Here is a 23,107-nt window from a genome sequence, read left to right on the forward strand (position 1 = left end):
GCATGCCTCCCAAACAGCTTGTTGGCATGTAGAGAGCGTCTGATGGTTGTTTTGGAGACTCTGTGACCCCAAGATGCCACTCTTTGATGCAATTCTGTGACGGTGAGCTTGGGAAATTTTTTTACTTCTCTTACCATCCTCCTCACTGTGCGTTGTGGCAAGATAAACTTGGGACCTCTTCCAGCCTTGTTTGTCACTGTTCCAGTTGTTTTAAACTTCTTAATGATTCCTCTGACTGTAGATACCGGCAAGTTAAGGCGAGTGGCTATTTTCTTGTAGCCATTGCCTGACTTATGAAGGTCGACACACATCTGCCTTACTTGAATGGTGTGTTCTCTTGTCTTTGCCATGTTGACAAATGGGTAAGAGAATTAGGCCTCTGTGTCACGTCATATTTATACCCCAGGAAATCATGAATTACTAATTAAAAGTCCCTAGATACCCTGACTAACCTTAGCAACTACAGAAAAATATATAAAAAAAAACAATTACATTTTTCAGAGGAATTGTTAGGGGTGCCAATAATCGTGGGACACATGATTTCAAGTTTTTTTTTTTTTCTCTAAATGTGTGATTTTTTTACCACTAAAGTAATGTACTTAAATGAAAGGTTGGATTTTTCTCTTTTTTTGCATTTGGGTTCTATGTTGTTTTAAGAAAAATTTAATTTAATTTAATTTAAGAAGAATTTTTAGAGGTCCACGACCACATCTTAAACAGGGGTGCCAATAATCGTGGAGGGCACTGTATGTCTCTACATACCATCCCTAATACAGAGGGGTCCAAAGGTCTGAGGCTACAGTCAAATCTGGGATTTTCTTTCAGTTAGAATTTGAAATAAATAGATGGTTTAAGAAAAAAAAAAAGATAAATATTCAATAACATCGATTCAATTGAATATCTAATCAATATTAAATATGTTCTATTTAAATGTAAGCAAATGTGTGATGAGCTGCTGATGTTTAATGAGACATTGTTCATTGTTAAAAGCGCTATACAAATAAAAATGAGTTAAATTGAATTGAATTGATGATGTTCATGTTTTGAACAAAAGGCAAGATTTTCCTCATGCCTGATCTCTTCTCAAATAATTTTAGCTTGAATGGATTTTAAACTTTTGCACAAACCTATACAGGGTACATGTATATACAGATGTATTAAGGAAGAAAGCTTGCGTGTGTGTCCTTCAAACATGGCCACCATGGACTCCTAACACACACCTGCATGTTCACAATCACCTGTTTCCAACTAAACACTCAACCAAAGATACAGAAATAAAGGCTTTCTATTTATTTAGCTCCCAGTCAAGTAATACATTCAGTTGATTTTGTTCAACCAAGTTTTGGTTCTGCATTTTGATTCTCTGGTTCTAATCTAATTTTGGATTGTTTATTGCCCAAGCCTGGCCTGTTTTTGGTTTATGATTTTGAAGCCCAAATTCGTCTGCCTAATTCCTAAACTGAGATTGCATTCGTCTATATCCTTATTACTCTGGATAAAATGCTAAAATGCCTTAAATGTAAATGTTATCTGTTGACCCATGTTGTTGAGGAGGTGGTTGCCCAGTGGTTAAGATGTTGGATGTTTGCTCAAAAGCCTATGAGTTTAAATCCCAGCACCACTATTTAGTGTCTGGCAAATGCTATAAATGTAAATATCATTTATAATATTTTTTAAAAATCAGTAAAAAAAAACTACTACATATTCATTACAAATATGAAATGCGGTACCAGGCACATTTTAATCATCTATTCAAGATTCAATTATTTTATAACAAAACATTAACATTGACAGGCTTGCATTTCTTTCTAATATTGAAACGTGATATAGAAAACATTTCTCATGTTCCCAGTTCCTGTTTTCTTAATGACTCAGCACTGCAGTAATTAGCGAAAGATGTATAATTTGAATTTGTTCTTTTTTTCTTCTTGAATTTGAATAAAGTGGTGGTGTTCTCTTTTTCGATGCCACATTCAATCATCAGTTTTACATTTTGTTTTTACAATAGTTTTTTTCCCAAAGATCAGAAATGTGTAAATATTAACTACCTCCGTAAAAGAAATACAAGAAAGAGAGAGAGAGAGAGAGAGAGAGAGAGAGAGAGAGAGAGAGAATCTGAGTACAAATCCTAAAACATCAGTGTAAAATGAAAAATTCCACTGTTCATCCATTACATTTTTGATTGGCTGGGGTTTTTTACAGCAGAGATTAGAACGGGTTTTAAATGCAGTGCATACAAAGTCAGAAAAAAGTTCCCATCTAAGCTGTCTAAAGTAACAATTGTGTAAACTTCCATGCCTTGCCAGTCTAACTAACTTAAAAAGTGGTGCTGTTTAGCTCCACCATGTTCACACCACAAGTTACATCATTTCCTAGTAGACGTAATTCGTCTTGATCTGAGCGGAGTGTTGTCACTCTAAAGATGCTGAGAAGGTGAGCTTTATTACTCATGGTTTATTCTAGTATTAGTACAATGATACAGTCAAAGGCATAGCACAATTCAACCGTCTTGTCTTTTGCCAGATGATTTTTTGGAAGCAGATAAGGATGTATTTTCGATGGGGAGTGCTTCTGCTCATGGTGAATAATGGTATGTTTTTAAGAATAATAAGCCAGTCTTTTGTCTACTAGTGCTATTGTCTGCTTGAAAAGCAGATTTCTTGAGGTAGATTATGAACTCTGCAAAAACTCAAGACTTACAATTTTATTTCTACCCATAAATATCTTATTGATCTTATTTTTAGAAGAAAATTCTTTGCAAAAGCAGACTGTGTTTGATTATTTATCTTTTTTGCTCTCATAAAACTTACATTTATTATATCTGCAAATTGATCTTAATTATCATCATTTGAGGCCTTGTATCTTTTAAGACTTTATTTTAGCTGTAATAACCAGTTTTGAAGTCGCCCAGTAGAAAATGATTAATAATCACACTTAAGACTTAAAAATGTAGTTAATTAAATTTATTTACAGCTTATTTACAACACATTCTAAGACTCTGCTTAATTAAGACACTCTTTCCAAACATTATCCAGTATGATTATTATTCTTTGCAATTTTTTTCATTATACAAGGTACTTTTTTACTAAGTTGTTCTTGTAGTTTAATTTTAGTTTCTCATGTTGAATATCAGTTCAGTGTTCAGTAGTGAAAAAATACATTTAAAAATTTGATGTTGCATTTAATTTTTTTATGTAAGTATTTTAAGAAACAGGAAGTAATGATTCGGCTTTGTTTCTGCATCGTAACTACTGTGTGTTACAAGATAGTCTTAATTTAAATAAACACTCCTTGACAATACGCATGTATGCATGTTCTTTATTTTAATAGTAATCTTGTTTTTTTGTTTAAATGCTTTGCCTCAAAAAGACAAAATAAGAATTAAAAATAAAAAATAATTTAAGTTTTAAGTGAATCAGAGTAAATCGACATCTTGGAATGTGTGTGTTAATGCTTATTTTGTTCTTTTTTTAAAGCCTAGATGTGTTTTCTTATTTGAAATCGAATTATCTTACTGCAATGGCAGTTGATTTGATTTGTTTCTAGTCTGTATCTTCTTAAATCAAGCATTTATTTCTTATATGATTTCTTAATTATATTATTATTCATTCCAATTTAATCAGTATGTGTGTGTGTAAATGGTGTATGTAAAGTTATGACACACATAAAATGCCAATATGCCAATTAGGAGTCCAGGCTTGGACATACCATTACAGCAAAGACAAACTGGAGTGGAACATGGCTCGTCAATGGTGCAGACAACATTACACAGACTTGGTGGCCATTCAGAACCAGGAAGAAGTCAGATACCTTAATCGGGAGTTGCCCAAAATTAGCTCCTATTACTGGATTGGCCTAAGGAAAATAGGTGACAAATGGACATGGGTGGACAGTATGAAGCCACTGACGGCTGAGGCAGCAAGTTGGGCTACAGGAGAACCCAACGACCAAGGAACTAACGAGGACTGTGTGGAGATCTACGTCAAAAGAGACAAGGATTCTGGCAAGTGGAATGATGACAAGTGCAGCAAAGCGAAAGCAGCGCTCTGTTACAAAGGTAACATTTCCATTTGCATATATATTTTTTATTTTATTTGACCAAAACCAAATGATCAGAAATAATCTACTTGAATTAGTTTTAATACATTAAAAGCGATGATTGAGATTTGACCAAATACAGAATCTTACTTTAGAACAACATACACAAATGATAATAGAAAGAAATACTCCACTGACCTTTTTATTAGCATAATGCGAGGCAGAAATTGTTGTTCATGTGTGTAGCCTCGTGCTTTGAGAGGTCCTGCAGCAAGCATGCCGAATGTGTGGAAAACATTGGAAGCTACACATGCAAGTGTGATCCAGGGTTCACTGGAGCTCGTTGTGAAGGTACTGAAGACAGTCCAAACTTCAAGATTGTGTCGAAGTATGTGTGCCATACAGAAGTCCTACTAGGCCATGCATTATAATAGTTTTTTTCTCTTTCTTGTTTTGTCATGATTTCAACATAACAGATGTTGTTTCCTCATGATCACGACTTCATTTTTCAGTGTAATCGGCATAAGAGCATGTTCTAGAGACAGCATCATCGCAGCACCATCGATGATTGTGGATGACACACTCAAACTGAAAAAAACTCTTTGTCTGTCAGTGATTGACAACCTACATCTGTGGCCAAATGTTTTGAGAATGACACAAATATGAATTTTCACACAGTCTGCTGCATCAGTGTTTTTAGATGTTTTTTGTCAGATGTTTCTATGGTCTACTGAAGGATAATTAAGTTTCCTAAGTGTGAAAATAATTTTTGCTATCCTGCCATCTTTTTAGCTGTATATCAGTGGTGAGTCTAACACTTAAAAAAGTGAAACTTCTGTGCCAATTCTTTTTATTGCCTGCAGTTCAGATACTAAAAGCTATGAATTGAATATTGACTAAAGGTGTAAAACGGTGGGATAATGGAATAGTGGCAATTCCTCTTTCACTCTATGGCTCACCTTTAATTTTCTGCTTGTGGAGTACACTGGTCGGTGTAAGTACTCTATTCAGGGTCAATGAGATTGGGGTATGAAAGGAAAAGCAAAAATGACTCAAATATTTTGGTGAGATCTGTAGGGGTTAAAAAAAAACAGACAAAATAAATGAGAAAAGTCACAGCATGGTGGAGTTAATTATTTGAATATAACTCTTCTTCAAATTCCCGGCAATCTATGTATTTTTTTTTTCAATGTTGTTGAATGTATTGGAATCCAGTTCCAAGTCTGCTGCTTCAGTGTTTATAAATCCTTTTATCAGATGTTGCTATAGTATACTTTAGTAGAATTACAAGTATTTCATTAGTGTCAAAGGCTTTTAAGTTTATGCGAAGAGTCATTATTTGTAGTGTTGACCCTTCTTTTTCAACACCTTTGCAATTCACCCTGGCATGCTGTCAGTCAACTTCTGGGCCACATCCTGTCTAATGGCAGCCCATTCTTGCATAATCAATGCTTGTTTGGGAGAAGGTTGCTCCCGGAGGATGTTTTTTTTTACCATTCTTTATTCATGGCTGTGTTCTTAGGCCCCACACATTAATAGTCTCAGAATGCTTTACTGTTGGCATGACACAGGACTGATGGTTGTGCTCACCTTTTCCTCTCCAGACAAGATTTTTTTCAGATCCCCCAAACAATCAGAAAGAGGATTCATGAAACAAAATGATTTTACCCCAATTCAAGTGACTGAGATGTCTGCATTGGTACCAAATGATGCATGAAAGATAACGTTTGGAGGTTTTGCAGCAAAGAGCTATTTCAATGTAAAAGCGAATGTGATCATCCATGATGCTGCAATGCTGCTGCTGCCTTTAGAACATGCTCGTATGTCGAATGAACAGAAGTACTAATCATGAGGAAACAACTTTTGTTATGTCGAGATCACAAGAAAATGAAGTTGTGATAAAGACAACGCAAGAAAGAAAAAAATATTATAATGTATGACCTCTTAGGACTTACTTGTACTGCATGCTGTAGCCTTTTTTTTTTCTCTTTTCACAGCTGTAGACTGTGGCCTGGTTACAAATCCAGAGCAGGGATTTGTTGAGTGTCGCCATGTTCATGGAGACTTTCGTTTCAATTCATCCTGTAATTTCCACTGTGCCCATGGTTACAAGTTACAGGGTTCCAAACATCTCCACTGCTTGTCTACAGGGAAGTGGGATAGTAAGCCTCCAAAATGCCATGGTAGGGAAGAGTGTCTTTTTCTTATCACTGATTATAATAGCGTCATTGCTCAGACGATATGCAGCTGCTCCCTAACTTGTTTTTCCTTCCAATAATTCTAGTTATTGAATGTCCTCCAATTACGACCAGAACCAGTGGGTGGAATATAACATGCCTTCATCCTCTGCACACAAACAGCTACAACTCTACGTGTGTGTTCAGCTGTGAAGAGGGCTTTGAGCTGAGAGGATCACACACAACCCTTTGTGATCACACTGGACAGTGGATACACAACACTCCCAACTGCACAGGTACTCCTTTAGACCTATAGAAAAAAAATCATCACCTGAGTTTAATGTTTCAGCTGCAAAAAGATATTGGACCATGTTGGAAGACACATTGTGTTCAAGGAAAAGATCATCCTCTGTTTTAAAAGGGTCAAACTATTGGCTCGATTTCGAGTAACAAATGGCAGAAAGAAAGATGCAGAAACTTTTAAAATCAGGTCATGAAGTGTCCGACTCATTATTAAAACCTGGATTTGATAAAAAAAAATAATAATAATTTATTAAAAAAATTAGATCGCACGGCTGTGGGAAACTAAGTACATTTCCACACACAATGCGAAGAGCACTTAAGGGAATGGGGACTAAACAGTTGTGTTTTTCTTTGGCCAGGCGGTTTATCTCTATTGGCACGGACACATTTTTTATTTAAACAAAAACAGCACACCTGAAACAACACACTTGAATAACATGTTTCTGACTGTAATTTTTTCAGTATTGTTAGAGTGACTGCTGCAGGAAGCCCATCCCTTTCGTTATTGTGACACAGTTTTGAATGTGATTGCACCACCATATACTTATTTCATTACAGTTGCTATAAAACCTTTTTACACCCCTTTTGAGATGTAAGAAATATGCAATCAAATCATGTCAAATTATCTTAATCTGTTAATGTGGTCAACTAAAAAGGGAAACAAAAACATTTTGAAAAAAAAAAGACTGTGATGACATGGTTGTTTAATGCACAGTTAAATGCCCACGTTATAAAATAATATGTATGCACATGCAGAAGATCCTTTACAATTTGACAGATTTTGTGAGGAAAAGTAAACTAAAAATTGCCAAATGAAGATGTGCTAAGTTGGTACACTCTTATGAAATTAACCGTTACAGTTAAAAGGAGTGAACACTTGTGCAAACAGATGATTGTAAGTTTTTTTCTCATGCTTTTTTCCCTCTAAAACCTTTTCACCTGAATACATAGTATTAGTATTTCTTTTTCCTTTTAGTGGGTCTTTTTTTTTTATTGCAGCTGTGACCTGTGACCAGCTTCTGACCCCTGGAAATGCTCACATGAAATGTACTGATCCACATGGCAAGTTCTCGTTCCGTTCCTCCTGTAATGTAACCTGTGAAGAAGGATACACACTGAGAGGAGAGAACACGCTCACCTGCCTCAAGAACGGCAGCTGGTCAGCAGAAACACCAACATGTGAAGGTACAGTGTGAGTGTAGACCATCGTCACAGTTTCCTTTATAATGTACCGACAGAATGAGTGTTTCGAAATATAGATCATTTATTGTACTTTTATGTGTGAAGTTGTGAAGTGCAGCGATCTCAACTCTGCTCCGTATGGCTCCATGCGTTGTACGGACCCCTTGGAAAAATATGCTTACGGCTCCATTTGTCGTTTTGAGTGTGACGTCGGGTTTCTGCTGACGGGTTCAAACCAGACCCTCTGTAACTCACAGGGGAAGTGGACTCACAGTCTTCCAGTGTGTCAAGGTAAACTAACATTGTATTGACTCTCTGAAGTATCATCGATTACTATGCTATTAGATCTTTAATAAAGATGAACAAAGAAATCGTGTTTCCTATAAGGCACGTCTTAAAATTATAACTTCTCAGCCTCATTATGCAGAAAACAGCAGCCTTTCTTCAGTGCCTTGTCTTAATACTGTACATTGTATATATGTGTGTGTGTGTGTGTGTGTGTGTGTGTGTGTGTGTGTGTGTGTGTGTGTGTGTATCCACAGCGGTACAGTGTGGTCCCCTGTCTATTCACTCCACTGATGTGAGAAGGAACTGCACTCATCCCCTCTCCACCAACAGCTACACCTCCACCTGTGTGTTTTACTGTGATGAGGGCTTTGAGCTCATAGGTTCCAATAAAACTCAGTGTGACCACAGAGGACAGTGGTCACCCAAAAACCCCACTTGCCAAGGTATAGAGTTCAAGCGGTAATAAATAGTTACTTATACTCACTGAAATTGTATACATTTATTCCCAACAGTTTATTTTCTTCATTTCATAGCATTTCTCTTAGCTGCACTGCTTCCAGTACGTGTATGAGGATGTTAGATTTTTTGTCTAATTAGATTTCAGCCTCTATTTGCTGCCATGTCAATCTAATCTGTCCAGGGCCTGCAAAGTCAGTACCGCTGGCCTTTTCACCAATATTATGAATGGGTCTGTTTCTTTAACCAATCAGATTTCATGTTTGCCTCACAGGGCAGCTAGCTGGCCTAGAATAGCGTCATTTTTGTATCCTCTGATTATTTGGTCAGAGGGAAACTGTTACAGCCAAGTTCAACTGGCAAAACACGTGTGTAGCGCTGCACACATTAATACATCAGAGTTAGACTTTTTTATGCCTATGAGAAATTGATTTGGTCTCAGACATACTTAAAAATTAATTTTCAAAAAAAAAGCTAGACGTGAGAAGAGGTTGGCAAACCCCAAAGCTAAGCCCAAAGTTAGCATTTCTCAGGGAAAGGTTTGTTCACCACTTCCAGACCAGTGAATACAAGCGGTACCACTGGCTTACAGCCTCTGAGGAGCTGTGCAAATTATGAGTCTGCATCTCTTGGTAAATAGGTTGTATTTGTCATGTTATTAGACAAATATTGATTCGGAATTTCTCCAGATGATGTAGATGCACAGTTGCAGTGGCAGTGTAGAGGTTCGGAGTTTAACTGGGTTTCTTGCTTTAGTAAAATGGTTTTCACCCCCATATGTGAAATGTCTCTCTCTGTAATGCCACGCACTGTTCTATTGCGTTTTTGTACAGTATTGATGGTTTCCATAATTGCTAGCTGCCCTGTGAGGCGAACATGAAACCTGATTGTTTAAAGAAACAGACCCATTCATAATATTGGTAAAAAGGCCAGCGGTACTGACTTTGCAGGCCCTGATCGTGGTATTAAGAGGTGGATTAAGTCCTCACTGAAGGTCCAGGTACTGGGTACTGTGTTGATGTGGAACCATCCTCAGATGTACAGAGTGGCCTCAACATGAAGAGAACTCCATCCAGAGGTAGAGCATTAGGATGAATCAAGCAGATTATTTTTGGTATATAAAAGTTAGACACTGTACAGTGTAATCGGAGTTTAAGCAGGGACTCTGCCAAGACTCGCTATGGCAGCAGAACTAAAAGGGAGAGCCAGAAGGAAACACAGACATGAAGGATCGCTAGAATAAATGACGGCCCACCACAACACCAAACATGAGAGTGGGGGAAGGACAGCATGCAAATATCCCAGTTCACCAAACACTCCATATCCATGATCCCTCCAGATGTGTTCCTTTACCTAAGAAACTAATGGTCCATGAGGTGTTGAAATGTCACAGGGGCCCCAAACAAGCCAAACGGAAGTGTGACGAACTGGTGTATAACAAACTGAGTGAAAAAATATTTTTTCCACGAGACATTGGAGTCAAGTGGATCTGCCAATATCTCTTGGTTAAATCCAATTTTGAATAACAGCAGTTCATCGATGCGAGGCATTGGATACTTGCAGAGGTGGGAAGTAACGGAGTACAAATACTTCGTTACTGTACTTAAGTAGATTTTTCTGATATCAGTACTTTACTCCACTATTTATTTACTAACTTTTTACTTTTACTCATTACATTTTTACACAAATATCTGTACTTTTTACTTCTTACATTTTCAAAACAGACTCGTTACTTAAGTTTTAATCCATTGATTTGGTGAAATATTATTTTTTTATTTTCACTGCGTGCCGATTTCAGCCGAAAAAACGATTTCCTGTCATTGCGCTTTCAATCCACTGGTGTATAAAGTACGGACGCTCACTCACCACAGAAGGCAATAAGAAGTTTGGGGTTAACGTGGATGAGACAGAGGGAGTCAGTGATGTAAACATGACTGAGAACAGACACATTCCTGATCATCATCATCTTTTCTGTGCTTGTGTTCTATATGTGGATCTTCAGCCTGCACACATTCATTAGGTAACAACATTTTTAATTAATTTTGTATTAATATATATATATATATATATATATATATATATATATATATATATATATATATATATATATATATATATTTGGCTGTCAAAATTAAAATTATTTTAAACGACACGAAATTTTTTCCTTTTTTTACTTAGATATAAAATAAATAAATTAACTCCAGATAAAAATATTTTTAATCAGTAAACTTTTGTTTTATTTCTGAGTCTCAAATCAATTCTGCCAAAAACCTATCACCCTCACTTTTTCTGAGGCTGTGAAGCAGCAGGTCTTTACAGCCTTTGTTTACAGTCAACTACCTCATTGCTTACCAGACACTACTTTCCACACAGCTTACCCAGTGTGGGGACAAGCCAGATTTGAACCAGCAACCGCTGAGCTCAGAGGCAAGGCTTTTATCACAAAGCCATCAAGTCCCACAACACAGCTTCTTTTTTTGGGGGGTTTATCGTTTGTTTCAGGCTTCAAAGCAAGCAATTCAGACCAGACAGAAACAAGGACTCGAACCCTGAACCCCACCAACAGCAAAATACCAGTCTTAACCCACTGAACCATCGAGAAGAACCGGCTGCAACAATTGTTTAGAGCAGGTCTATCTTTTCTTTCAAACCATCAACACAAGAATATAATGCTACAGATAGACATAGGAAGCAAACCCATGACGTGACTAGCAGGGACAAAGCAGGATTCGAACCCTGATTCACACCATTAGCAAGGCACCAGCATTAACCCACTGAACTATCAGGAAGGACAAGCTGGGAAGCTTGTTTAGAGCAGGTCTATCTTTCTTTTTAACCCATCAAAACAAGAATATGAAGATGTAGGAATCAGGAATTTAACCTACCTCATGACTAGCAGACAGAAAGCCAGGTTTGAACCCTGACCACCAACATTAGCAAAGTACCAGCCTTAACCCACTAAGCCATTAGAAAAAAATGGGATGGGAAGCGTGATTAGAGCAGGTCTATCATTCTTTTCAAACCATCAACACAAGAATTTAACGGTAAAGAAAGATATAGGAAGCGAATACAGATGTAAGTAGCACAAGTTGAATTCACATTGTAAATAACAGGAAAAAAGCAGGATTCGAACAATGATCCCCACCACCAGCAAGAAACCAACCTTAACCCGTTGAACCATTGGTGAGGACAGGCTAGGAAGCTTATTTAGAGCAGGTCTATCTTTCTTTTTAACCCATTAAAAACAAAAATATATCGCTAAAGAAAGATGTAGGAAGTGAATCCTGATCGTGACTGGCAGACAGAAAGCAGGATTCGAACCCTGAACCCCACCAAAAGCAAGAAACCTGATTTAACCCACTGAACCATCAGGAAGACAGGCCAGGAAGGTTTTTTTAGAGCAGGTCTATCTACCTTTAAACCATCAACACAAGAATATAAGGCTAAAGAAAGATTTAGGAAGCGGGAACATAACCTACATCGCAACTAGCAGGCAGAAAGCAGGATTCAAACCCTCATCCTCACCATCAGCAAGGTACCAGTCTTAACCCACTCAACCATGGAAGAGATCAGACTTGGAAGAATGTTTAGATTAGGCAAAAGCCTTAAACCACTGAGCGACCACTGCTGAAAAGCATGTGTGCTTTTTGGAGGGTTCATACTTTGTTTCCTGCCAGCGCAGTAAGAAAGAAGGCATGTAGGACTGGCTTTGAAACCTTATAACCAGCGTGGACTATATTTAGTTATCTTTCATTAAAGACCAGAAAATCAAGAAATTAATCCAACACAGAATTGAAATGTTTTCAGAGGGGACAAGGTCCAGAAGTTTTATTTACCAACACAGCAACCAGCTTGACCAGTAATCAAACTGTCAAACTCATCCTTGTGGAGATACTGACATTAACCTACTAGGCTATCACATCTATCTATCTATCTATCTATCTATCTATCTATCTATCTATCTATCTATCTATCTATCTATCTATCTATCTATCTATCTATCTATCTATCTATGATGTGAGGTCCAGTTAACAGCTAAAACAGGTAGCAGTAATAACTACTTTTTACTTAAGTACATATCAGAGCCAAGACTTCTTTACTTTCACTTAAGTAAAAAAGTTTAATCAGTACTTCAACTTTTACCCGAGTATTTTAAAACATAAGTATCTGTACTTCTACTTAAGTAAAGAATGTGTGTACTTTTGCCACCTCTGGATACTTGTCAAATTTAGACCCTGTGTTGACTTTCCTATAGTCCACACAGAACCAAAACGACCCCTCGCTCAGGTAATCTGTATGGCGACTATTTACTACTACACCTTAAGGCATCTCAGTATGGCATTCTTTGAGGTTTGTTGTCCAGGTAGAGGCAAAAACACATCTGCAAACTCTTTCTGCAACCTCCCCACCTGTGCTCTCTGCAACGGCAGCGAGAGGTGGTCTCCACAAGGAACCAGGGTGAATTCTGACACAGGATTTGGTCTTAACTCCCAGCTCCCAGTCCCAGCTCCTCTCTCTCAGGAATCACTGTGCCTAGAGACACAGGCACCACCTCCTCTATGGTTTCAGGAGGTTGAGGCGTTACCCCTGGAGTGCATAGCCTCTATCTGTGCGCTTAATCTCATAGTCGACATCTCCAACTCACCGTGTGACCTCAAACGGTCCTTACCATTTTACCATTTTAGTGTCAGTTGGTCTACTGTGTGGAGTTTTGCTCTCAGGTCAAGAACGTACTGAAATTAATTTTTACTGGGTGAAAGTCCGTCCTCCCAAATTTTGCGGATGACTCCATGCGGTGAACAATAGGGGTTCGAGCCACTTATACCAGTTCAGTGCATCTTCAGTGCACTGTTTCCAGAGTGTACCCTGCTTTCCTTCCCGGGTTTCGGCACCAGTGTAGGAGAGCATTCGGTTTGGGGAAGCAGTCTGCGGCTACACTTTATGACAGAATGTGATGGCATGCTTGTTTAATGCTGATCAGAGTTAAATGCCCACGTTATAAAATAATATGTATGCACATGCAGAAGATCCTTTACAATTTTACAGATTTTGTGAGGAAAAGTAAACTAAAAATTGCCAAATGAAGATGTGCTAAGTTGGTACACTCTTATGAAATTAACTGTTACAGTTAAAGAGAGTGAACACTTGTGCAAGCAGATGATTATACTTTTTTCTTGTGCTTTTTCCCCCTAAAACCTTTTCACCTGAATACATAGTATTAGTATTTTTTTTTCCTTTTAGTGGGTCTTTTTTTTTATTGCAGCTGTGACCTGTGACCAGCTTCTGACCCCTGGAAATGCTGACATGAAATGTACTGATCCATATGGCAACTTCTCGTTCCGTTCCTCCTGTAATGTAACCTGTGAAGAAGGATACACACTGAGAGGAGAGAACACGCTCACCTGCCTCAAGAACGGCAGCTGGTCAGCAGAAACACCAACATGTGAAGGTACAGTGTGAGTGTAGACCATTATCACAGTTTCCTGTATAATGTACCGACAGAATGTGTGTTTCGAAATATAGATCATTTATTGTACTTTTATGTGTGAAGTTGTGAAGTGCAGCGATCTCAACTCTGCTCCGTATGGCTCCATGCGTTGTACGGACCCCTTGGAAAAATATGCTTACGGCTCCATTTGTCGTTTTGAGTGTGACATCGGGTTTCTGTTGACGGGTTCAAACCAGACCCTCTGTAACTCACAGGGGAAGTGGACTCACAGTCTTCCAGTGTGTCAAGGTAAACTAACATTGTATTGACTCTCCGAAGTGTCATCGATTACTATGCTATTAGATCTTTAATAAAGTTATTAGGTTTAGAGGTAAACACTTTTTTCACACAGCATCATGTAGTTTTGGATTTTGTTTTTTAAAACTGCATGTTGTGTTTACTTGTGTTATCTTTTACTAATATTTAAATTAGTTAGATTATCTGAAACATTAAAGTGTAACAAACATGCAAAAAAATAAGAAATGAGGAACATCAACACTTTTTCACATCACTGTACACACACGAACACGAAGTATGATTACTGGACAGTGGACAGTATTCTACAGAATTCAACAGAATTCTACAAATGTTTGGGTATAAACAAAGAAAAACTGAAATATCACTTGCATAAGTATTCAGACCCTTTGCAACAACACTTGACATTTCTTGATCATTACTGAGATGTTTCTCCACCTTGACTGCAGTCCTCCTGTGGAAAAGATTATTGATTAGACATGATTTTAAAGACACACAACTCTCTATCGAAGGCCTCACAGCTGACAATGTAGACCAGAGCAAAAACCATGCCATAAAGTCAAAGGAACTGCGTGCAGAGCTCAGAGACAGGATTGTTGCAAAGCTTTTCTCATTTCCTAATTCTGAGGAAAAATGAAAAAATATTTCTGCTGCCCTGAAGATTTCCAAGAACACATTGACCTTCATAATTCTTAAATAGAAGATGTTTGGAACAGAAAATAATTTTTCCAAGAGCTGCTTGCTTGGCCAAACTGAGCAATTGGGGGAAAATCTATATATAATCTATAAGCAAAAAACCATGGGACTGTGATTTAGATGTGCAAAAGGTAAGTACAAATTGTATGGAATGGAATGAAGTTTGACAATAACAAACCAAAAAAACAGTAACAGTGACAATGTCAATTCAAGTGAAAGAAAGTGAAGGGGGGGGTCTAAATACTTTTCTGAATGCACTGAAGCATCATTGGCACAGTTAAACTGGTATGTTTATCACTGACATTTTTTATCACTGCAACTCCAGCAGGAAGTCAGGGCCCCTCCCTTCTTCTTTTGTAAGACATTTGTGAGAAAGCAGGAACTAAGTAATTTCACATTGTTATTAAGTAAAAAAAAAGTAACACACAGATGAACCTAGGCTTTTGCAACTCAAATCAGTTGCAAGAACATTTTTTTCTGAAGGTTAAAGGTCAGAGGCAGATCTGCCAGGAGCGGGTTGCAGAAATCCAGTCTTAAGATGGTGATGGACTGAACAATCACCTGTGTGGACAGAAATGGACAAATTGTTCTGATGTAGTAAAGATGAATCTGACATGAGGGTGACAATGTGACAAAAGATTTGATTGGTTAACCCAAGGTTGCATGCAGTGACAGAAGGTGAAATAACAAAGTTGTTCATAGGTTTGTGATGTGGGACAACAATTCCTAATCAGTGAAATCAGCAGACTAGTGATTAATAATTATTCACAAAATTATGATAGTAGCCTGTCAATCCCAGATAATTCCACCTATCCAACTGCACACTTCTTTCAATTCTCCATGCTTCATCGTCAACATCTTCAAATTGCTGTGTGGGCTTGAAGGGCATTGGCTACTTGAGCTCAACACGGGGAACAAACAAGCAGTTCGTGTCCCAGTGAAAACTCCAGTGGTGGACCGTGCATTTGGTACCTGGGCCTTCAATGGGGACCTGACCTAATCCACCTTTTAATACCACCACAATCACGTATTACGTATAACGCAATAAAACAGCACGTGGCATTACAGAGAGAGAGGCATTTCACATATGGAATGTGAAAACCATTTTACTAAAGCAAGAAACCCAGTTAAGGCTCCAACCATCTACACTTGCCTAATAACATGACAAAAACATTACAACTGTAAATAAAATACAACTTACTCACCAGATATGCAGACTCATAATTTGCACCGCCCCTCGGAGACTGTAATCCAGTGGTACCAGTATTCACTGGTCTGGAAGTGGTGAACAAACCCTTTCCTGGGCTGAGACAAGCTAGCTAGTTTCAGGGTTGGCCGACCTCCTCATGATGTCTAGCCTTTCTTGAAAAGAGAAGGTCCTGCTCTCCCTGACGGCCCACCACTGGAAAACTCGCATAGCCTTTAGTCCATAATGTAAAACTAGAATTGATGTTGTGTCTGTAAAAAATTTAATGTGTTATTTAACTCCATATGTGGTTTTAACTCTTGGGTCAGTATATATTGAATTTACTTTCTGCAATTAGAAAATCCCCCTTTAGAATTTTTCTACCAATTCATTTAATTGGTAGAAAAATAATTCCTACGATTTTTTTGAAAATAAATGGAAGAGTGAGGGGGTGGGACTAACCGATGGCCGTATTGTATGATTTTGATTTAATTCAATTTACATGTTTGTAAAAAAAATAAAAAAAAGGGGAGACAGACTTTAGACAATTCAAAATTGTCTTTTTATTCTTCCTGCAATTTACTTTGACTTTTCACTAACGCTATTTACTACTATATACATGCACACACATATGTCCATGCTGTAGAGCTCTCTTTCTCTTTCACAAACACGGAACAGATTCTGCACTTGGCCTTGCAGTTGATGCAGAAAACCACTGCTCCTGTTGTGTCTTATTCACAGAAAGCCGCTGAGAAGCTGCTGGATTAGACAATGTGCCTAGCAGAGTTTTAAAGGAAGTGCAGACCAGGAAGCATCTTTAATATCTCTCTATGCAGCATCATTGTTTCAACTTGTTTCCAAGTTGCCACCATTATCTTCTCATTGTCCTTCCTCAGTGTTATCTGTCCAAGCAGACTCACACCTATTATCATGAAGTGTTTCGAGAGGGTGTTAGATTTTTATTATGACCAAACAAAACATAATTCTTGGAGAGGTTTTCCAAGCGATCTACGATGCTCATGGTGCCTTTTCTGAACAGGGAAGAATCACACAGCACACAGAAATGGAGAAAATGATCTTGTTTGCTTTAATGCAGGTAACAGACAAGCACTGTGTATATACACATTGGAAGGAAAGCCTGACCTAAAGCTGTTTCCTGTTTGGTTAAGAAGACATTAAACCATTAGACATTGTTCATGTGGTTTTATTTTGTTTAAACCTTTTAAACAACATATTGACAAAGTGTATTTTTTCAAAACCTACCAAAACACATACTCTTGACTTGTTAATGTATTGTAATATATGATCAATTTTTTTATGTTTTTTATTGCAGCTGTGTCCTGTGACCAGCTTCTGACCCCTGGAAATGCTGACATGAAATGTACTGATCCATATGGCAACTTCTCGTTCCGTTCCTCCTGTAATGTAACCTGTGAAGAAGGATACACACTGAGAGGAGAGAACACGCTCACCTGCCTCAAGAACGGCAGCTGGTCAGCAGAAACACCAACATGTGAAGGTACAGTGTGAGTGTAGACCATCGTCACAGTTTCCTTTATAATGTACCGACAGAATGTGTGTTTCGAAATATAGATCATTTATTGTACTTTTATGTGTGAAGTTGTGAAGTGCAGCGATCTCAACTCTGCTCCGTATGGCTCCATGCGTTGTACGGACCCCTTGGAAAAATATGCTTACGGCTCCATTTGTCGTTTTGAGTGTGACATCGGGTTTCTGTTGACGGGTTCAAACCAGACCCTCTGTAACTCACAGGGGAAGTGGACTCACAGTCTTCCAGTGTGTCAAGGTAAACTAACATTGTATTGACTCTCTGAAGTATCATCGATTACTATGCTATTAGATCTTTAATAAAGATGAACAAAGAAATCGTGTTTCCTATAAGGCACGTCTTCAAATTATAACTTCTCAGCCTCATTATGCAGAAAACAGCAGCCTTTCTTCAGTGCCTTGTCTTAATACTGTACATTGTATATGTGTGTGTGTGTGTGTGTGTGTGTGTGTGTGTGTGTGTGTGTGTGTGTGTGGATCCACAGCGGTACAGTGTGGTCCTCTGTCTATTCACTCCACTGATGTGAGAAGGAACTGCACTCATCCCCTCTCCACCAACAGCTACACCTCCACCTGTGTGTTTTACTGTGACGAGGGCTTTGAGCTCAAAGGTTCCAATAAAACTCAGTGTGACCACAGAGGACAGTGGTCACCCAAAATCCCCACTTGCCAAGGTACAGAGTTTCAGTCAGATTTCTTCAAAATTAAATTTTACAGTAAAATATGTTTGATCAACCTTACTTACAGGAATCAAGAGTGGCACAACACACCAGGATTTTAGAGTACAGTTTTTCCTAATGCAATCGACAGAACTACTTATTTGGAAGCTCACACACACACACACACACACACACACACACACACACACACACACACAGTAAGATCACACTGGACAGTCGACACATAACACCCCAATAACTAAATCATATTTATATTCGCTGGTAAAAGTAAAATTTACAAGCTTGAATTATAATGTAGCTTCATTAGCACAGTGTCACTGGCATGTTTATCACAGAGAAGTGTTATCACTGGAACTCCAGCAGGAAGTCAAAACCACTCCCTTCTGCTTTTGTGAAACATCTGTATGAATGCAGAAACTAAGAAATTGCGCATTGTTGTTAGATAAATGATAGCCCATGGATTAAAAATAGACTTTTGCAACTTAAACCGGTTGCAAGAACTCCGACCATGCTTGATTGTAAATCAAGCTAATTGTAAATATAATATATAAAAACTATCAAGCATGGACAGTGTACTAGCATTACATTACGAGTGTCCATGATCGTGCTTTAACTGTTGACATGTTTCACACTTTCAAAATTGTCGATGTGATTTTATTTTAGAACAATTTAACCATTAAACATTTTAAACAACATATGTTCATTATTGTGTACATTTTCAAAATGCTTGTTTTTCCAAACCTAACAAAAACACATACTTTCGTATTGTAGGATATGATTAAGTATTTCCTGATTTTGGATTAAAGCATGCATTAAACCGTCATTATGTAAGTGTGAATGTAAATGTGAAGATATTGGATTGTTTGTGGACATCACAGTATCATAGTATGCCATTCATTTTCCTGTGAATGTTTTGACTTCAGCTAGCTGATCAATGTATTTAACTAGCACCATCATTACCTACTACTACTGGAAAAGATATTTGGAGGAAAGTAATTGTAGTGATTGTTAAAAGTATTTGATTTTTGTAATCCTGATCACATTTAGACTGTTAACTCAAACTTTATAAAACAGCTGTGACCTGTGACCAGCTTGTGACCCCTGGAAACGCTCACATGAAGTGTACCAATCCACATGGAAAGTTCTCGTTCCGTTCCTCCTGCAATGTAACCTGTGAAGAAGGATACACACTGAGAGGAGAGAACACGCTCACCTGCCTCAAGACCGGCAGCTGGTCAGCAGAAACACCAATGTGTGAAGGTACAGTGTGAGTGTGTTTAGGTCATGTTTGCAGTTTTATTTTCTTGGTATAAAGCATGTTAGTCTAGCTCTCTCTCATGACCAAGCCACAGATGGCAGTAGTAAGGACAACTACCTGGAGAACCATCTAAAAAAAAACATACACACACCACAGTTCTTCCAAATGTTAATATTATTTTATGGCATAAACTATTATTTTTCTTAACTAGACATTTGAAACTACACTCTGTTAGCTATACCATTCGGATCATACAGTATAGACCCCACGCCAATGCATGCTCACTTTCTTTACACTGCTCCTTCTTTGCAGCTCGACAGTGCCCTCTACTGTCCAGTCCGGAGAATGGCTGGATGAACTGCTCTTACCCACATTCCCTCTTCAGTTATGGCTCACACTGTAGTTTAAAATGTGAGATTGGGCACGTGCTCAGAGGGGAGTCGAATCTGAGTTGCACAGCAGCTGGAACCTGGAGTCAGACGGTACCTTCTTGTGAAGGTAAATGTTTGTCATTCAAAATAAATAAATAAATAAAATACACAAGGAACATTATCACATCTAATGCTCTTTCTTTCTTTTTTTTCTTTATGCTTTTGTATTTATTCAGTTGTTCAGTGTGAATCCATCTTGCTGGTGCCATTACAGCAATCAGATTCCACTCCTGTTCCCTTGATGAACTGCTCACATCCAAGAGGGAACTTCAGCTTCGGTTCGCAGTGTGTGTTCAGCTGTCCTGAAGGCTACAGGCTGAATGGTACCACTGACCTGATCTGTTCTGCTACTGGACTTTGGACTGATCTGCTCCCTACCTGTATCAGTAAGGTTTTCGACAAATAACGTATTTTTCTTTGATTTGATCACTGAGCTTTACTATGGCAAATACTATAAACATTGAAAGTGTAAAACATGAATGTGGATGATTTCAATAATCTCTATATAGTCTCTAAATATTAAACAGAAAACATTCAATGAGACGTGAAATCAGGAATTCAATAATTTTATGTGTGTGTGTGTGTGTGTGTGTGTGTGTGTGTGTGTGTTTTAGTAAAGGACATGCCATTAGGTAATGCTCTACTCGTGTATAGCGCAATAGGTGCAGCAGCATCACTTGGCCTGCTGCTAATAGGGGGATTTGTCATGCTGTTGGTGTGGAAGTATAGTCAGGGTAAGAGATGTGCTTTTCATATGCACCACTCTATACATCTCCGAAAGGTGCACAGATAGTTCTTACTTCACTTTTTCATGTCAGGAACTCTTACTTCTCTCAACCCATTGTGTTTTTCTCTGTTCCAGGTAAGCATGCTCAAGATTACCCTCTCTGGAATGGAACTCTAAATCCAGTTTTCGAAGAAAATTAACAATGTTGTTGAGGAGATCTTTCCTAAGTACTTTCCTCATCCTGTGGATCTGAAATATGAATAAAGGCGTCATCTTTTGGATTGGAGGTGCTGGTTTTTTATTTTCAAGAAATTGTGTCTTTTGCATTTCCATAAATGTTAACATGATGATACTGAATTAGATTTGATATTCTCATTAATGACTAGTGTGCAGCGACATATGCATAATTATAAGGCAAGACATTGTCTTTTAGTCAATGAAAAAAAAAACCCTGATTATGTTTTTGTTCTTCCTCCTATGCGCTTGGCATCTCAAGTTTTTGGCTACGCTGCTGCGTATATGTGGAATCGACTGTACTTCTCGAAAATTTGCAACAGTGACTCTTTCTCTACTTTCAGATCTTGTTTGATATTGTGTACGTACAGCTTATTGGTTGTATAGTTGATGTTAATTATTTTGTGTTTTTATTTTGTATGTAATGTGTCTAAGTGTCGTGTAAAGCGTCCCTAAATAAAATGTATTATTATTATTATTATTATTATTATTATTATGAAATGATGGCTTTTCTCTGCATGTAGTTTTCAGTATTGGGAAATGACTCTCATGATTTGGAAATGACTAGACTTTTTTTGCTAGCAATTTATTTATGGGTAATAATTTACATGAATAGTTGCACACATTTCCAGATTGTTGTACTCAACTGTTAAGGAGGAGCAGGTAATGTTTTACTTTAGACCAAGACCAGAGTGTGTCAAGATCAAGAGCAGACTTCAGTACTCCTGAAATAGATCCGAAAACATCCACATAACCCTTAACCATAATGAAATAATAATATAAAAAGTCTTTGCAGATGTGAATTGTCAGTGTAGGAATTTTCCTTTGGTTTTTTCATGAGCAAACAAATACAAACAATAAGAAACATGGAAAACAAGCTTTGAATAAAGAGGTCAATTTCAGCTCCATCATCCACCTAAACTTTTGTATTGAATATGTAGAAACCTGTAAATACTCAGGATATTTAAAAGAATGTAAGTAATAATTATAGTGTATGTGGTTTATCGACTCTTTTTCTGAACAAAACAGTTTGCTGTGAACAATTTGTATGGAAATATTTTCAACACCGAAATCAAGCAAAAACAAATTCACATTCTGTCTAAAATTGTAAAATTTACTTTTTACTTTTTATTGGACAATTTGTATAAAACCTATCCCGTTTGCATGCGCGCTCATAATCGGGAAATCAGATCTCTTGCTCTTGTGGTATTTTATTATTATTATATCATAGATTATATTCAAAAACCTTTTGCAAGGTTTTTTTGCATTTTGAAGCATTAAGTTTTACTTCTATCTTGAAATCAAATCCTGAGTCCTCTTAGTCTGAGACCAAGTCCTTCTATTATATTCTCCAATATCTCAGGTAATATGTATATGAGGTCTCAAGCTCTAGAGGCTGATAATACAGAGCAATGTAGTAAATATTCCAGCTGGTGTTCTTCCTCTGTGTCTGGGTCTCTCTCTCTCTCTCCTACTGTCTCACTCACTCTCTATCTCTGTGCAGGGGGAGGATAAAGAGTGGCCCCTGCTGTGGCTCCCCACAGTGATCCCGCTCACACCCCAATGGCTTCTTCCATCATTTCCACAGACACATTTGCACTAGAGTGGGCATGAAGCCCAGACCATGCTGCCTCCAGGCACTGTGCCCACCATTGCCTGCTCATTTGCCCGCAGACTGACCTCTGCCCGTTCACCTTGCTCTCTAAGTGCGAGTCTCTTAAGGTCATGGGGTCTGAGGTAACGGATAGATCTAATACTGCTTTTAAGAAGCTTTTCAGATTCAGGGCCTCGGCGTTGAACATGCAGCAAACGCAACAGCTTGTTAGTATGTGTATTTAGTATATATACATATATATTTTTCTATAAATCAAGATTTTTATATAGATGATTATTAAAAAGAACATTTTCGGTGTTTGCATCGTACACATCAAGCAGAACATCTCAATCCTCAAAGATTGGACAAATTGCCCGAGGGTGACGAATTGCAAAATCAGTGAACACTCAAAAGAAAACACCGATGGGGAATCTTCCATTTTTTGGGAATATTTGGCTTAAAAAAAAGGTTTTCCTGAACAAAAGCCGATGCATCTGTCGTTGCAGTTTCTCAGCGTGATGCCAATTATACCGGTTAGTAGACAG

At 37.9% G+C, this 23,107-nt stretch overlaps 1 protein-coding gene across 3 annotated transcripts; it reads left to right on the plus strand.

The window, feature by feature from the left end:
* Positions 1–2,338: 2,338 nt before the first annotated feature.
* On the plus strand, positions 2,339–21,446 carry LOC124376556 (selectin P). 3 transcript variants are annotated; one of them, XM_046835708.1, is made up of 19 exons: positions 2,339–2,433; positions 2,524–2,590; positions 3,689–4,057; positions 4,285–4,389; positions 6,036–6,221; positions 6,323–6,511; positions 7,518–7,703; positions 7,806–7,991; positions 8,243–8,431; positions 13,708–13,893; positions 13,996–14,181; positions 17,403–17,588; positions 17,691–17,876; positions 18,124–18,312; positions 19,393–19,578; positions 19,889–20,074; positions 20,184–20,393; positions 20,622–20,741; positions 20,870–21,446. In XM_046835708.1, the coding sequence occupies exons 2-19, from the start codon at positions 2,524–2,526 to the stop codon at positions 20,932–20,934; spliced, it is 3,177 nt and encodes a 1,058-aa protein (XP_046691664.1). In that variant the 5' UTR covers positions 2,339–2,433; the 3' UTR covers positions 20,935–21,446. The 3 variants fall into 3 exon arrangements, 2 of the variants coding, with proteins under 2 accessions (XP_046691664.1, XP_046691665.1); XR_006923855.1 differs by lacking the exon at positions 2,339–2,433 and having other exon boundaries at positions 2,450–2,590; positions 20,870–21,021; positions 21,231–21,446; XM_046835709.1 differs by lacking the exons at positions 2,339–2,433; positions 17,403–17,588; positions 17,691–17,876 and having other exon boundaries at positions 2,449–2,590.
* Positions 21,447–23,107: the final 1,661 nt, after the last annotated feature.

This window comes from Silurus meridionalis, chromosome 23, assembly GCF_014805685.1.
Source record: "Silurus meridionalis isolate SWU-2019-XX chromosome 23, ASM1480568v1, whole genome shotgun sequence".
Lineage (NCBI taxonomy): Eukaryota > Metazoa > Chordata > Actinopteri > Siluriformes > Siluridae > Silurus > Silurus meridionalis.

Excerpts from the sequence above, each read along its gene's own strand:
- LOC124376556 (XM_046835708.1), top strand. The coding sequence starts at position 2,524 with ATGATTTTTTGGAAGCAGATAAGGATGTATTTTCGATGGGGAGTGCTT. Across the intron at positions 4,058-4,284 it reads AGCAGCGCTCTGTTACAAAG|CCTCGTGCTTTGAGAGGTCC; the intron begins GTAACATTTCCA and ends TCATGTGTGTAG. Across the intron at positions 8,432-13,707 it reads CAAAAACCCCACTTGCCAAG|CTGTGACCTGTGACCAGCTT; the intron begins GTATAGAGTTCA and ends TTTTTATTGCAG.